Source organism: Malaclemys terrapin, chromosome 5 (assembly GCF_027887155.1).
Source record: "Malaclemys terrapin pileata isolate rMalTer1 chromosome 5, rMalTer1.hap1, whole genome shotgun sequence".
In the NCBI taxonomy this organism is placed as follows: domain Eukaryota; kingdom Metazoa; phylum Chordata; order Testudines; family Emydidae; genus Malaclemys; species Malaclemys terrapin.
This window is the reverse complement of record NC_071509.1, coordinates 133,147,179-133,163,586: the sequence shown is the minus strand read 5'-3', so window position 1 is coordinate 133,163,586 and position 16,408 is coordinate 133,147,179. Positions and strand designations below refer to the sequence as shown.

The following is a 16,408-nucleotide window of genomic DNA, read 5'->3' as shown; positions in this document are numbered from 1 at the left end:
AGAAGTTGGATATACAGTGCGCAAGGCAGGCTAGCTCTTCAGTGCAGGGATACACAGAATGAGTAAGAACAAAGCCTCTCCGTGCTAGTTCATTTTTCCTGTATTTGTGTCCAAGATTGCATGGTGGTGGAGTCTAGAGGATTTACTGGCACTGATTTGTGATGTTGTGTGACCATCCCACACTCATGCTGATAAAGTTTTCTGTACCACACCATCATATGGTCTCTCTAATACGGGGTCAGCAACCTACAGCACGCATGCCAAAGGCGGCACGCGAGCCAATTTTTACTGGCACGCTTCTGCCAGCCAGGGTCCTGGCTGCCGGCCCCACTCAGCCTGCTGCTTGCCGGGGTGAACAGAATCCTAGGCCGGCAGCGGGCTGAGCGGGGCCAACGGCCAGGAGCCCAGCTGGCAGGAGTCGGTGGCAAGAACTCCAGACTGTCAGCTGGCTCAGCCACTAGGCCCACTGCCAGACTGGGGTTCTGTCCACCGGCCCCGCTCAGCCTGCTGCCGGCCTGAATGGATGGAACCCCCGGCTGACAGTGGGCTGAGTGGGGCCGGCAGCCGGGACCCCAGCTGGCAGGGGCTGGTGGACAGAACCCCAGACCGGCAGTAGGCTGAGCGGCTCAGCGCGCTACCGGTCTGGGGATCCGCCTGCCCTGCTGGCCAGAGATCCTGGCCGCTTACCCCACTCATCCCGCTGCCAGCCTGGGAGAACAGAATCCTAGGCTGGCAACAGCTGAACAGGGCCAACGGCCAGGACCCCGGCTGGCAGGATCCAGTGGCCGGAACTCCTGAGCCGCTCAGCCTGCCGCCGGACTGGGATTCTGGCCTCCAGCCCCACTCAGCTTACTGCCAGTCTGGGGTTCTGGTCACCGGCCCCTTGCCAGATGGGGTCTCGGCCCCATTCAGCCCGCTGCCGGCCTGGATGGACAGAACCCGGGCCGGCAGCGGGCTCAGTGGGGCCGGCAGATGGAACCCCAGACCAGCAGCGGGCTGAGCGGCTCAGCGCGCTGCCGGGCTGGGGTTCCGTCTGCTGCCTGCACTGACGGTCTGGGGTCCTGGCCGCTGGCCCCATTCATCCCGCTGCCGGCCTGGATAGACGGAACCCGGGGCCGGCCGCGTGCTGAGCGGCGCCGGGGGCTGGGACCCTGGCTGGCAGGAGCTGTGGTCTGGGGTTCCGTCCACCGGCCCCTGCAGCCGGGGTCCCTGCCGCCGCCCCGCTCAGCCCTCTGCCAGTCTGGGGTTCTGTCGAGGGGCTCCTGTAAATGTAAAATTTATTACTGGCACGCGAAACCTCAAAATTACTGAAGACTTGGCATGCCACTTCTCAAAGGTTGCCGACCCCTGCTCTAATGTAATAAAACAGCAAGTCTCCCATTTCTTTCTTGTATTTTGACAGAACTCAAAGACAGGGGCTTACCCAAAATACCTAGTTGCTGCATAGATTCAATAGCGACACACACTTGAATTAATAAATACATAAATAAGCACAGGTTGTAATAACTTAGTGGAACGCGTTGAAGTTGAATGAAGAGGCAGGGTGGGGGCTTTGGGGAGGGGGTGGAGTGGAGTGGGGGGGATGGGGCAGGAACTTTGGGGAAGGGATGGAGTGGGGGGCTGGAGTGGAGCAGAGGTGGGAAGACACGGGGGCGGAGGAGGGGTGGGGCCATGGGGAAGAGGCGGAGCAGGGGCTGGAGCAGCACACAGCTGCATAAGGCACCAGGAAATTTGGGTATGGGTAGGGACAGCCCTGGCATGACACAAGGAATAGCGGACAGTGATGATGCAGGTAGATCAATGGCATTTAGTGGCAGGGAGGGACCCCACCAGCCACAATTAGCAGCCCAGTTTGATGGCTAAGAGCACAAACAAACATTATATGTGAACTGTTATGCTGGATGACTCCCGGGCTTTCTCACCCCATCATATAGCCTGGGCCCCAGAGGGCCACTGAGTCATAACCAATGGACAATTCTGATAAAATCTGGCCCATTGTCACTGCAACACCCACAGCTGCTTCACACTCAGTCTGCCGCTCCCTGGACAGCTCGTGCAATAGAGGGGGACCGACTGATTGAACAGAAGTTCGACAGCGTGTAGAGTCAAGCACGAGGGTTTATTACGCACAGCGCTGGCGGAGTGTCACTTCGCTTATTAGGCTCAGTGAGACACGGCTAAACAATTGATTACAATAGATGATATAGGGTGCCAGTGGGCGGAGAGAAGCGACGGGGTGGAAGTTCCCGAGCCCCTGGATAGGTTCTAGCGGCAAGACAAGATTAGCACAATAAGCCAATAGTCTAAAAGATGACATAATGGCTCCGCCCATAGCTCAGGTTAACATGTTTGCTAATACACAGGTGTTATCCCTCTAAATTCTCCGCTTGCAATGGGTAAGTTAAATCCTTATTTTCGGTCCATCGGAATGACGGTGTCTGTCAAGGCAGGTTGGTCCACAGGTATCTTACTGGAGGGTTTTAAAGCAAAAAGAACATAGTAAACAGTGCACAGCAATGACAACTGTGTATGGGTTACCAATGCGCTTCCGTGAACTGGGACTGGCATCTGTGAGGGAGGATGGCATAACTCACACTATCATGTTAGGCCTCGCCCTGAACTCTGGTCGGCATCCGGGGAACATGTCCCCTTACTAAAACTCAGTGAGGGGTTTTTTTTGGTTGGCTAAGTCCCAGTGCCAAAAGAAAGGGGAAGAGTTGATGGGAAATCAGGACCCGGAGACTGACAGTCCCCAGGGGCAATGGGGAGAGGCCAATGCTCCAGGTCAGCCTGATTGACAGGGCGGGCAGCTAATCAGGGAGTCAGGAGACCAGGGTCCCATCCTCCGTGTGAGCTGGAATTGCCTGGGGCAGAGAGAGGGGCAGAGCTAAGGAGAGAGCAGGGGCCCGAGCTGAGCTGGGGAGCAGAGCTGGGAGGATTCACAGGGGCCAGAACAGCAGCCCAGGAAGCCGGTCAGAGCTGGGAGCAGAGTCACAGAAGCAGCCCACAGAGCAGACCTGTCCTGGGGGCAGAGCTGTAGCAGCCAGAGGGGCTGGAGAAGCAGCCCAGGGGGCTGGAGGCAGAGCAGCCGCCCTGCTGAGGCCGAGTGGAGCCGGAGCTAGAACCGTGGAGCTAGAGCTGGAGCTGGGGCTGGAGCCGTCTGGAGCGGGGTGCGGTGAGCAACTGGAGCCAGCCAGCGGCTGTGACATTCCAGAGACACTGGTTGTGATGTCCCCTGCCACAGAGCCGGGTGATGTGTTTGCCTTTAACCTCCCCCATTTTCCTTATTCTTTTAAAAATTAATTGCTGGTTAAATACATTGTATTTGCTTTACATTGTATGGAATGCTCAGTGGGTCGGGGAGGTGCCCAGTGCAGAGAGGTACCCCGAGGTGGGGACACCCTAGCGCCTGTCCCAGGTGACCACAGCAGGGTTGGGGATCAGGGCCCTCGGGAATCCTGGGCCCAGCCCTGTCGGGGGGTTAGGAGGGCTCTGCCAGACCAGGGAGTGCAAGGGGTGTCCTCCAGGGCAGGGAGGCCTCTAGGTAAAGGAAGTGGGAGCGACTAGCCCATTTCACGGGTAGTGCAGAAGCCAGGAAAGCTCCTCACAATAGCGGGACCATCCCTCCTCTTACAATATCCCCAGTGGGAAGCGAGACTCCCCCAGGCCGGGTCCCGGGGCCACCCCGGCGCAGCGAGCCCCTTACCCCGGCACAGCGCGGCGCAGGCCAGCAGCAGCAGCAGCAGGGGGCTGCCGGGGGCGAGGCTCCGGGGGCGGCTCATGGTCCGGGCTGGCAGCGGAGGCTGGTGCTGGGGATCTGGGCTCGGCTCAGCTCTGAGCCTCCGCAGCGCCCTGCAGCCGCTTTTATCCCCGCGGGGACCCGGCCGGGACATTCCCGGGGCAGAGGGGGCGGAGCGGCCGGAGAAATCCACTTCAGCCGGGCCCCGCCTGCCCCGGCCCCGCGCCAAGGGCTGGGCTCAGGGATCGGCCCGGGGGCCGGGATCCCCGCGCGGAACCCCAAATCCGGACACCTTCCCCCCCGGAGCAGCGATCCACACCCCGTGCCCAGCACGCCCTGCCCTGCCCTGCCAGGGGCGGTTTCCCTTGAATGTTGATAACCGAGTTTCCTGAGACCGAGAGCTTCGTGGCTCGATATTCCTGTTGAATTACAAACACGCGGCTGTGGCCGCGCGGCGGGGCAGCCCGTGTGCCCCGGGGCGAGGGAGGCCGGCTCGGGCCATAGGCTGCACGTGTGCTTTGGACGAGCTATGTCAGGCTAAGGAGGAAGGCGCCGTGGCCCAAATTCTTACAATGACGCCGGGGTGGGGGAATGGCCGGAGCAGAGAGCGGGACGGGTCCCGCCCGCTTCTTCTCCTGCCCCAGTCTCCCTCGCTGCTCCGGCCAGTTCCCGGCTCTCCCTGGGGTGCAGCGCCCATCGCTGCTCCAGTTCCGCGGCACAGCTCTGCCCGAGGCTGCTGTTGCTCCCTTTAGGAGACTGGTTCACTTCTCGGGAAACCCCGCACTGCCTTAGCCCCAGCGACCTGCCCCAGCAGCGCTATCTGCTGGGAAGCAGTAGGGACCCTGCTTTCTCGGGGGTTATCATTAGTACGCAGCAATCTGCAGGCTTGCGAAACACTGAAAAACTTCCACCGTCCAGGGGCAGCTAAGACAGCAACTTGGCAGTCAGCTGTTACCAGGGCTGGCTTTAGGCCAATTCCACCAATTCCCCTGAATCGGGCCCCGCGCCTAAGAGGGCCCCGCGCCCAGTGGCAGAGCCGCCGGGGTGGGGGCAAGTGGCCGAGAATCCCTTCCCTGGCTAGAGGCTCCTTTTTAATTTTTACTAACCCGGCAGCACTCTGGATCTTCAGCAGCACTTCGGTGGCGGGTCCTTCACTCGCTCCGGGTCTTCGGCAGCACTTCAGCGGCAGGTCCTTCAGTGCCACCGAAGACCCGGAGCGAGTGAAGGCCCCACCGCCGAAGACTAGGAGCGCCGCCTGGTGAGTACAAACCCCATGTGTTTGTTTACATGGTTCTTTTTTTTAGTCATCCCTGCTGGGGCCCCGTCAAAACTGTTCGAATCGGGCCCCGCACTTCCTAAAGCCGGCCCTGGCTGTTACGTTATCCCCTGGGCGCCGAGCAGGAACTCGTATGTCACTGTTGACTATCGGCGCCAACAACACTCCACTTCTGGATCATCGCCTCTGACTGACAGCAACCCGGGGACAAATCACCCAGTGCAGCCGGGGATGGGAGAGTCTCATGACTATGTATTTACATACACTAACTGAACCGTGAGTGAGACCTTCTGCCTCCCCAGTCTGAAAGCGAGAGCACTTCGGGACAATTCTTGCTCTGGCAACCATATGGGGCAAATGGAGAAGCCGTGAAAATGACCAGACATTGAGAACAGTGTGATCTGTGGGAACTGCAACACACGCAAACAAAGAAGCAGCTATGCAGAAAACCCGGGACATAGGTCATTAAGTATCTTAAATAGGAAGCAACTGTGAGGCTGGTTTTTTTCTGTTCAAAGTACAGACGCCTCTCAACCAAGTCAGCCCACAAAAGAAATGGAGCCCGATTCTGCAGTCCGTAGGCAAAACTTCCCTCTGCAGCTAGTGGGAGCTTCCCCTAAGAGCTGCAAGATCCGCCCCATATCACCCAAGCTTCCGAAAGAAAAATGTGCCCCAAGGGGCATTCTCTGCCCAGAACTCCAAACCCGGGAGCGGCGCTGCGTGTGGGTGTGGATCTGCTCTCAAGTGTGCTCTGTCCCGGGGAAGGCGATGCTCGCCTAGTGACAGTCCCGGTCCTCCTACCAAAGCAGCCAGAGCTGGAAATGCAATGCTGGGCGAGGTCTGTCACCGGCACAGAGCGCCAGAGGGGTGTTTTACAGGTCAAAACCATCGTCTTGGGTTCGGTGTTTCCCACTAGTCCCTGTGTTCCCTGTGTTGCCATTATTTGGCAGGAGGAGAAAAAGTGACTGAATTCAAGGAATATTTTAGGCCAGCGGATCTTCGGTTGATTTTTCTTTGTGCAGCAAGTAGGCTGTGAAAATCCATTTTCTCCCTTTACAAATGACAAACCGATAGCAGCTCTGTGCTAAGCCCCCGTCCCGCTGCAGTTATAAGGGAGGGCGAAACTCCCTTTCCCTTCCGAGGGGCCAGGGTTTCACCATTGCCTTCACCTGGTGTTTTAGGTGGACAAGGGACACAGAAACCACTGCTGCTTCGATGTCCCCCAGCAGGTAGCACGCGTAACCCATACAGAGCGCTGTGGGCGGGAGGTTCTGAAGGGTGCCTGTGGGGTCACCTCCCGGCACGGGTGGCAAAGCCGCTTGTTGAAATCCCAGCTGGTTTCCCGATATGGCCCCACTTTCTCCTTTGTTTGGCCAGCTGGAGAATGTGCTTTAGCATCCTAACGGTGTGGATTATAACATGCCGTGGGGGCGCATTTGCCTGTGGCCCTTCCATTGGTGTTTCTGTGCACCGCGAAAAATGCCTCGTGGATCATCTATTCCCTGAAACCAGCCCGCTCCCCTAAGCCCCGGGGAGCCCTGCTAAAGGACTTTGCTCTGTCACTTCTATGAAGGGAAGAGCTTGACATCTCCGAGTGTGTATGTGCACCCTTGGGCGGGCAGGGGTGATTTCCAGTTCCACCGGATCACCCTGCAATTCTGCTCGCGCCAGTGTGCTGGCAACAGACGTGCAGCCCATGGGGCGGGCTACTAGCCACCCACAGACGTGCCCGTTGGCGTCAGTGTAAAGGCACCACACCCTTTAGTGCCACTGGATTGGGTAGGACGGGGCAGTGTGTGTGGGGGGGTCCTACCCCTTTCAGGAACACCGGCTCTTACAGCTCAATGAAGGACCCACTGCCCCGCCCGGGCCCGGGCTGCTTGGGGAGGGAAGGGACGCGGGGGCGGACTGACTGGAAGCCGTGTAGGCTCCCGGGGACCTTTGCTTTGCTGACTCAGCTCGGGGACTCTGGACCAGGGCTCGGAGCGCCTTATGAGCTGCTGGTAAGACGGTGCCTTCCCTGCGACTTCCTAAAGGAGAGGGCTATGTGTGTTGTTAGTTAGCCCCAGCTTCCCCCTTTACAACGGGTAACACACAGCTGCCCTGCAATTAGAGTGACCCTGTTTAAAATCACTGGCGAACACACAGACTAACTGCCTGGGGACATCGGTTGCAGGGTTGTTGCAGCTGTACTGGTCCCAGGGTAGGAAAGAGAGAAGTTTGGTAAAACGACAACTTTTTATTGCACCAAATTCTGTTGACAGGACAAGCTTTTGAGCTTCTCCGAGCTCTTCTTTAGGTAGGTCTGGAGCAGTGGTTCCCAAACTGGGGTTCGTGAACTCCTGGGGCTTCCTGAAATGTTACAAGGGGTTTCTCGGGGGAAAAAATTCCCTAATGGCGGACAGAGCTGTCCCTAGGGACCCCGGACAGCAGGGGCCAGCAGTCCGGAGCCCCTGGACGTCCAAGAGCTAAGCAGATCAAAGCAAGCATATCTATCACACTGAGGAGAATTAAACTTCAAGACTCCTTATAAGAAATGGAAAGGGAGTGGATATTTGTTGCTGTTTTTAAAATTAAATAGTCAGCTTGTATTGTTTTTAAACTGATCACGAAGAACAAGTTTAAGTTTGTTGTAATGTGCGTTGTTTGCCTGGACTGCTCAAGACCTGAATGCTTGTGTAGGAGGAAGTCTTTGAGTTGGCTTCTTAAATGCCTTCATGCTGTTTCACATCTGATAGTCCTTGATGAAACATAGGAGCCTTGTCTTATAACAGGCTTATTCAAAGTGATACAAGCTACGAAAGTGAGATTTTGGAAGAATGTTGCCGTTTTCATAATGTAATAAAAATACTATAATGCTAAATAATAATTAATAGTGTGTAATAAGCATGTCATAAAAACAAATGTTATATTTCCAAGATCACTGCTTTTATAATTTATACTCAGGTAAAGGAGAAAATCCCTGGAAATATTCATTTTTAGGAGGGGGTTCACGAGACTTGACATTTTAGTGAAAGAGGTTCACAGGTTGTTAAAGTTTGGGAACCACTGGTCTGGAGAATAAATTAGAGTGTCCAAGCTAAATACAAGGTGGGACAGATTGCGAAGCAGAAGGCATTAACACATGTTGTAAGAGATGACTTAAAATGAAGTGAGCAATTACACTTCTGCGGTTTTAGGACTATGGAGAGTGATTTTAGGCAGCAGGTTTGTTCCAAGCTGTTGTAATGGACCATGAAACCAGCTTCTCTGTTAAATCGATGGTTTTTAGTATCCTGCAGTTATGAAGTTAAGTTCCCAGGCTTGCCTTTTGAAGGTGTTGTGCAGGTTTCCTTGATGAGCCTAGGACTGTTAAGTCATATCTCTACTGGCTATATTCTGGCTATATTCTGCTTGCTGTAACTCCTTCTTGGCTCTAAGAAAATAGTAAAAGACTATGATGAAAGGGGATGAACATAGTGCTGTTTTGTTTACAGAGTGCTAAACAGCATGAGCATGATCTCATCTTACGCCCTGTTCGCTGATGTAGTTCAGGAGTAACTCTAGTAGAATCAGTGGAATTACCCTGATGTAAAACTGGTGTAAGTGAGAAGAGAATCAGTCCCCATGATTGGTGGAATAGATGCCAGGCAAGAAAATGCCAGGGGAATACATGTTTGCAGTGTGTTGGTTCCAGGATATTAGAGAGACAAGGTGTGTGAGGTAACATCTTTTATTGAACCAGCTTCTGTTGGTGAAAGACAAGCTTTTGAAATACACAGAGCTCTACTGGTCTGGGAAAGGTAACTAGAGTGATATAAGGTGGAAGGATTGTTTAGCAGAAGAAGTTTGACATATTGTAAGGAACCAGAGGACATAAAAAGGGCAAATTATTGTAATAAACCAGTGTCTTTATCAAGACTGCGATTTTTAGTGTCTAGTGAAGTGATGAATGTAACCTCGCAGGCTCATCTTTTTGATGTTGCTGTGTAGATTTCCTGTTAGGCTGAGGACTGAGAGGTCAGCTATGGAGTGATCACTTTGTGAAAAGTGTTTGCCCACCAGTGATGTGGTGTTTTTGTCTCCTTTTTCCTCTGTGCGTTTGACAGCATTGCAATGTGGCTTTGCCCACATAATTATTGTGGAATAAATAGCAAATGGAATCATTACCCAAGACCTGAGCTTTCTTCCAAATATGGTGGTATATCAAAGCAGTGAAATAGAGGGTTTTAAAGCCCCTTAATTTACTGTTCTCTTCTGCACCAAATTACCTATTTTGCTGTACAGTGGTGCAGTAAGAAGCAAAATTCACCTAAAATAAGACTTACATGAGTTGTGGGAAATGTAAATGAAAAACTTAATTCAGTGGCATGGTTGAGTCTCCAGATTATTAGACTAAGATTGTGATCCTGCAAAGACTTAATCTTCTGCACTGTGACTAATCCCAGTGGACTCAGTGGAACTACTCAGTGTGTCAAGTTAAACCTGGACAAGTCTTTGTATGGTCAGGACATCTTCATAGTACCAGGAGAATTAGTATTAATACCCCCTAGCTCTTGTTTTGGGCTCTTCATCGACTTGGGCAATGGAGACACAGACTTGCTCATGCTCACCCAATCAGGCCAGAGCTAGAACCCAGAGCTTGAGTCCCAATCCAATGCTCTAACCCATAGGCCGCACTGTCTCCTATCAGTCCTGTGGCAGGGCCTAAGAACCACAGCATGGATCTGGGTTTAACTTGCTGTGATCCGCGCTGCAGAAACACATGAGGAAGGGAAGGCTCTGGCCCCAAAGAGCTTAAAATCCAAGTTTAAAACAGTAAAAATAACAGTGGTGAAGTCAATGGGAGTGGTGGGTTTTCAACACCTGTGAACATCAGGCCTTGTTTCAACACAACATGAATGCACGTGCTTAACTTTAAGCTTGTAGGTCAGCAGAGTAAGTCAGGCAACTCCCACTGAGGTCAATGGGAGTTAAGCATGTGCTTGAGTGCTCTGCTGAATCGGGGCCCAAACATCTCCCCCAATATCCTCAGCGCTACCAATCTTCCTGTGTAACAGAAGCCAGCTCGCCTTGATCCCTTCTTTCTAGTGCCTTAACCACACAAACATCTTTCCTCTTGAATGATTCTGTTCTCGGTCATGCTTGTTTAATGCTTTGCAAGTCCCCTGGGACTCCTGGGTGAAGTGGGTGTCCCAAAGGGACCGACCTGCTCCTGACGGGAGCACAAAGATGACAATGACAAATGTGCTATGGATTTAACCCTTCTGAATATTGCTTTCCAAAGGCCTCTGTGACGTTATTGATATAATCTGGGACCATATTGCAACCAAGGTCCTGTAGTGGCACGCAAATCTTGTATAAAGGGGGTCAAATGGGGTGTCTAAGACAAGGTTATGGTTTACTGGTTATGATTATGCTGTCTATATGTGTGTATCACTTTTGTAGTTGAAGTTATGAATATTGGCTCTATACTGTCTGTATTTCAAACTTATGCTATGCTGCTGGGTGACATCCCAGACAAACTGGTGTTAGCTCTGCCTAGCCTGCTTGATGGCCCATTAAGGACCATCTGCTATACAATGGACCCATTGAGAGAAGGCAGATACGCCTTGTAACTCAGCAAAGTATGCAGGGACTGGCCCATGTGACTCCAGACTCCATTTTGCTGTAATTTTCCACAGTAAGAACAAAGAGGTGTTCTTACACCTGGAAAAGACTATATAAGGCTGATGCCTCATCTCCATCTGGTCTTCAATCCTGCTTCATACCTCTGGAGGAACTTTGCTACAAGCTGAAGCTTTGAACAAAGGACTGAGGACCCATCCCAGCGGGGGATGTATTCCAGAGACTTGATTTGAACCTGCAGTTTATTCCATCGCTGCTGCAAGCCTGAACCAAGAACTTTGCCATTACTGTATGTAATTGATTCCATTTAACCAATTCTAACTCTCATCTCTATCTTTTTCCTTTTATAAATAAACCTTTAGATTTTAGATTCTAAAGGATTGGCAACAGCGTGATTTGTGGGTAAGACCTAATTTGTATATTGACCTGGGTCTGGGGCTTGGTCCTTTGGGATCAGGAGAACCTTTTACTGGGGTATTGGTTTTCATAACCATTTGTCCCCATAACGAGTGGCACTGGTGGGAGTACTGGGAAACTGGGGTGTCTAAGGAGATTGCTTGTGACACTTGCGGTTAGCCAGTGGGGTGAGACCGAAGTCGTCCTAGTCTGGCTGGTTTGATTTGCCTTAGAGGTGGAAAAAACCCCAGCCTTGGGCTGTAACTGCCCTATTTGAGCAGTTTGTCCTGAGTTGGCGCTCTCAGTTGGGTTCCGCCAGAACCGCATTGTCACAGCCTCTCTTCCTGCTCCTTTCCTTGTGGCCCCGGAAAGAGGCACACGCCTGTGCTGGGGGGAAATGGGCTTTTGGACACAGCGTGGGGGCTGCTGACTTCAACATGGCTCAAGCGAGATGCACAAAGTCATCTCCAACTCGGGGCACTCAGCCTTATTGAGTCAGGAGTGTGGCCTAGATCACATGACTGCGGCGTGTCGCTTTAAGGGTTCCCTGGTGCTGATTTGCAAGGCAGGGAGACCAGCCCGGACTGTGGGCCCCACTCTTGCGGGCAGTCCCCGCACTGCGCTGGTGGGGCTGCGAAGTGAGAGGCACTCACAGCTGGGAGCTCAGCGCAGCAAGGCGGCGGCAGTGCTTAATTCCCAATGAAAGAGGTACCGGGGCTCCAGCAATGTTTGTGCTTTAGCAACAGGGCGCGGGGGGGGGGGGCAAGTGGGGCAATTTGCGGCAGGCCCCGGGCTCCGCATGGGTCCCGCGAGCCCTGGCCCGGCGGCGGTCCGGGTCTTCGGCGGCATTTCGGCCGAGGATCCCTCCTCCGCGGCAGCGATCGAGCTGCCTCCAAAGACAGCGGCGGGACTGGGGCGGCAGCTCCTTGGGATCGGGCCCCGCGGTGCCTAAAGCCGGCGCTGGCCACAGCTCCCCCGCTTTGCACCGGGCCCCGGAATCCTCTGGGCGGCCCTGCGCAGCAAACCCAGAGGTGCCGGGCTATGGACTGTCAAACCCAGAGGTGCCAGGCTATGAACTGTCAAACCCAGAGGTGCTGGGCTATGAACTGTCAAACCCAGAGGTGCTTGGACTCTGCCCTGGCAAAAATGAAGCACTGGGAGGTGCCGGCGGGCCCCGAGCCTGAAAGTCTCGGGTTGGCAAGTTCAGACCAGCCCAAGCCTCGGACTGGTAGTCAGGTCCCGTGTGGGTCAGGTTGTGAGGCTCCAAACCCCACCATGACACAGGCGGTCTAGCAGAACCACGCCGCAAGCCTCCCATTGGCTTCAGCGGGAGCAGGAGCGGCCCCAGGCCGGGGGGTCGACCCAAATTCCACAAGGAAGCAGCACTTGATCTTCCACCCACTAAATTATATGTCCATGGACGATGTAGTGAATCTGTGCCTATGGGGCCAACACTTCCTTCTGGGAATATCCTCCGTGACACGCAGGTAGGATGGAACCAGATAAAGGGGCACAGCGCTTTTACAAATGTCTACAGTTAAGCACCCCAACCCCCTTTTTTATTTACAGCTAGAGTATGCACATGCCCTGAACATTACTTTATATATAAAGCGAGTGTCTTCTCTGCTCCTTTTCCTTGGCGCTGTCTTGTTTCCTAGAACAGCAAAGAATCATTATGTGCCTGATCTTGCAGGGTGCTTTAAGCACATGCGTAGTCTCAAGGCAAGTTAAGCAAACGTGCAAGTCCTTGCAGCTTTCATAGCCACAAACCACTTTCCGATGCTGAATTTCCCGTCACAATGAGGTGTGCAGATGATGAGTTTAAATATTGCAACTCTGGACCCAAGAGTCTGTTAAATGCAGACAAACATTAAATAAAACAGGAAAGGGGATGAAGCTTGGAGGCAGGTGTGTATCCTACCAATTCCCACCCACACCACCCTTTCCCCGGGGTCCCACTGGGACAGATACATGGACATGAACACTTAACGGAGTTGAAGACTCAAACCACTTTTAATCAGAAAATATTTTAGTCCAGTACAATTTGTAATACCACTTGTACACAGACCATGACAGTATGTCATACAATGCAGACATAAAATGTCCAAGGGTGTTCAGAACGTTACTGTTCTTAAACTTTCAGCATAAATGCCAAATATTTAAATTGCATAGAAATAATTTAACACATCAAAGGAGAGCGCTAAAAAGTTTGCAGAAACGACAGCTAGTGACCGGAAGCCACATTTTTATAGAAAAGCAATCTTTATGAAAGGAGAACAGCTGCTAGTCTGTTTCACCTAGCCAAGCAACTGATCCTGTGTCCCAGGGATATGTGCCTTGGCAACACATTTCAGGAGTGTAACAAATTACGGTGCTTGTTCTAATTGGATTTCACTTTGTAATCTTACACTTTTGGCTCAATGCTGGGCAGCTCCAGGATCTGAAACTCTGATTATTCACAACCCAGCAGGCATCGTGCACATGCCCCATGTGAAAGGCACAGCTCCACAGTACTCCCACCGTGAGCTGCTCAGGGGATCCGAGGGGAGGGGCTATTTGGATTGTGTATTAGATTAATCACAAGCCATCTCTCGAGCCACTACTGCAGCATTATCCCTTCAGGTGATCAGGAAGATCTAAGGTGCTTAACAAAAAAACTACCTAGCCATTGAAGAGCGATACAGAGATGAATTAATAATAAATACACAAATAAGCCCAGGTTGTAATAACTCAGTGGAACGCGTGGAAGTTGAATGGAGCGCAGGCTGGTCTATCAGACCTTCAAAAGAAGAGAGTTCATCATGGCTAGTTGTCCAGCCTCGGGTTCCCATTGTCTCTCACACTGGTTTCCCTTGTACACAGAGGTAGTTTCTGTTGTAGTTCCTTGTTCATGTTCTCTTCTCCCCTCACAGCTTGGTCGATTGACTGCAACAGTCAGACAACAGAACACACGTTACAAGTGCCATTCCCTGTGCACTAGCCTCCAGCTGCCCTCCGTGGGCGCTGTGTGTGTCACAAGGAATAGGAACAGGAGTACTTGTGGCACCTTAGAGACTAACAAATTTATTAGAGCATAAGCTTTCGTGGACTACAGCCCACTTCTTCGGATGCATATAGAATGGAACATATCTTTTTCACTTCAGTAGGTGGGTATTATAGTTTTAAGAATGCTTGATAGAGATCTTGTAGATGCTTGTCTCTATCTGAGGGATTGGAGCAAATGCGGTTATATCTTAGAGCTTGGCGGTAGACAATGGATCGTGTGGTGTGTCCTGGATGGAAGCTGGAGGCATGTAGGTAAGTGTAGCGGTCAGTAGGTTTCCGGTATAGGGTGATATTTATGTGACCATCGCTTATTAGAACAGTAGTGTCCAGGAAAAGGACCGCTTGTGTGGATTGATCTAGGCTGAGGTTGATGGTGGGATGGAAATTATTGTTGAAATTATGTTTCATTCTATATGCATCCGAGGAAGTGGGCTGTAGTCCACAAAAGCTTATGCTCTAATAAATTTGTTAGTCTCTAAGGTGCCACAAGTACTCCTGTTCTTTTTGCGGATACAGACTAACACGGCTGCTACTCTGAAACAAGGAATAGGAACAGTGCTGATACATCTCATCAATGGCATTTAGTGGCAGGGACCCCACCAGGCACAGGTAGCACCGGGTTAATTGGGAGGAGTACAGACACTTATTTAAACTCGTTTTCCTACATGACACCTGGGCTTAGTTTCTCCCCCTATAATGGAGCTGGACGGATTGGCCCAGCTTGGCCCCGCGGTTTGTAATGAGAAGTATCCACCGGTTAAGACTCAGTGGCCCATCTCGCCCCTTGTCCCTGCGACACGGACACCTGCTGCAGACCGAGTCTGCTGCCCGCGCTCCCATGACACGGGACAACGGGCGTTAGAGCTGCACCCACGGGCCGCTGGCACAACACAAACAGACACACCCCCCGGGTACGTACCTGTTCACGATCTTGTTGACGATCAGCTTGACCCAGGGCGCGGTGGGCTCCAGACAGACTTTCTTGCCGTGTTTCGTGGTGGCTCTGCGGGGAGGCGGAGGGGAGAGCGGGGTGAGCGGGGGGTTGGCGGGGCGGGGAGGGGGGCGCAGGCTGGGGGGGGGGCGGGCAGCAGGGCCCCGACACTTACATGACTTCTGGCACCCCGCAGTGGGGCCCCTCGGGGATCAGCTCCACTTTGGCGATGCGCTTGGGGTGGATCACCGCCGTCTCGGTCTGCAGGCACTGGCACCGCAGCTCGCCGGCCATGGGGGCACCTGCCCGGGGAGGGGGAGAAAGATTCAGCTCCTGCCGGCGGCCAGATACTCTGCAGGGGGGCGGCCGGGGGACACCGCTCGCCCCACACCCTGGGTCTGACCCATGCCCCCGGCCCGGGCCTTCCCCGCATCCGGCCGGCTCTCGGACACCTGGGTCCCTTCCATCCTTCCCGGGACTCCCCGCATCCGGCCGGCTCTCGGACACCTGGGTCACTTCCATCCCCCGGGACTCCCCGTACCCCGCCGGCTCTCGGACACCTGGGTCCCTTCCATCCCCCGGGACTCCCCGTACCCGGCCGGCTCTCGGACACCTGGGTCCGATCTGTCCTTCCAAGCCCCAGTGGGAAGCGAGACTCCCCCAGGCCGGTCCCGGGGCCACCCCGGCGCAGCGAGCCCCTTACCCCGGCACAGCGCGGCGCAGGCCAGCAGCAGCAGCAGCAGCAGGGGGCTGCCGGGGGCGAGGCTCCGGGGGCGGCTCATGGTCCGGGCTGGCGGCGGAGGCTGGTGCTGGGGATCTGGGCTCGGCTCAGCTCTGAGCCTCCGCAGCGCCCCGCAGCCGCTTTTATCCCCGCGGGGACCCGGCCGGGACATTCCCGGGGCAGAGGGGGCGGAGCGGCCGGAGAAATCCGCTTCAGCCGGGCCCCGCCTGCCCCGGCCCAGCGCCAAGGGCTGGGCTCGGGGATCCCGCCGGGAGCCACCAGGGCGCCCGGAGCGGAGCCGCCGCAGCTCCCGGCTCCTCAGCCAGGGGACAAAGCGCTGGGAGCTGGGGGGGGGGGGGGCGGGGGGCGCTGCTTTAGCTCCATGGGGAGAGGCAGCGGCTGCCCCTGCAGCTCCCCGGTGTTTGCAGCTGCCTCTGCCCAGAGCACAGCGCCCAGCTTGCCGGCTCCAGCAGCTGCCCTGCAGGGAGGGGGGTTTGGGGCTTCAGGGCAAGGCGCATCCCAAGACCCCGCTCCCTGCAGGGCTGAAGCCCCAAGCCCTGAGGCGCCTCCTGTGGGGCTGAAGGTCTGAGCCCCGGCAGGTGCGACCTGGCTCTTGAACTTCTGAAGATTGGCACATGCAGCTGGAAGGGTCGGACAGTTTGGCCCCTGTCCTAGCCAGGGAATCGCCCTGCG

At 54.2% G+C, this 16,408-nt stretch overlaps 1 protein-coding gene and 1 long non-coding RNA gene across 3 annotated transcripts; both read right to left on the bottom strand.

Moving 5' to 3' along the window:
* Positions 1-2,100: 2,100 nt before the first annotated feature.
* Positions 2,101-4,774, bottom strand: LOC128838367 (uncharacterized). The gene is made up of 2 exons (XR_008445167.1): positions 3,707-4,774; positions 2,101-2,470 (listed from the first exon to the last, which is right to left on the bottom strand). It is a non-coding gene; the product is annotated as an uncharacterized LOC128838367 (long non-coding RNA).
* An 8,234-nt stretch (positions 4,775-13,008) lies between these two features.
* Positions 13,009-15,945, bottom strand: LOC128838364 (growth-regulated alpha protein-like). Of its 2 annotated transcripts, XM_054030486.1 has the most exons (4): positions 15,698-15,945; positions 15,170-15,296; positions 14,983-15,066; positions 13,009-13,943 (listed from the first exon to the last, which is right to left on the bottom strand). In XM_054030486.1, the coding sequence occupies exons 1-4, from the start codon at positions 15,885-15,887 to the stop codon at positions 13,925-13,927; spliced, it is 420 nt and encodes a 139-aa protein (XP_053886461.1). In that variant the 5' UTR covers positions 15,888-15,945; the 3' UTR covers positions 13,009-13,924. The 2 variants fall into 2 exon arrangements, with proteins under 2 accessions (XP_053886461.1, XP_053886460.1); XM_054030485.1 differs by having other exon boundaries at positions 13,009-15,066.
* Positions 15,946-16,408: the final 463 nt, after the last annotated feature.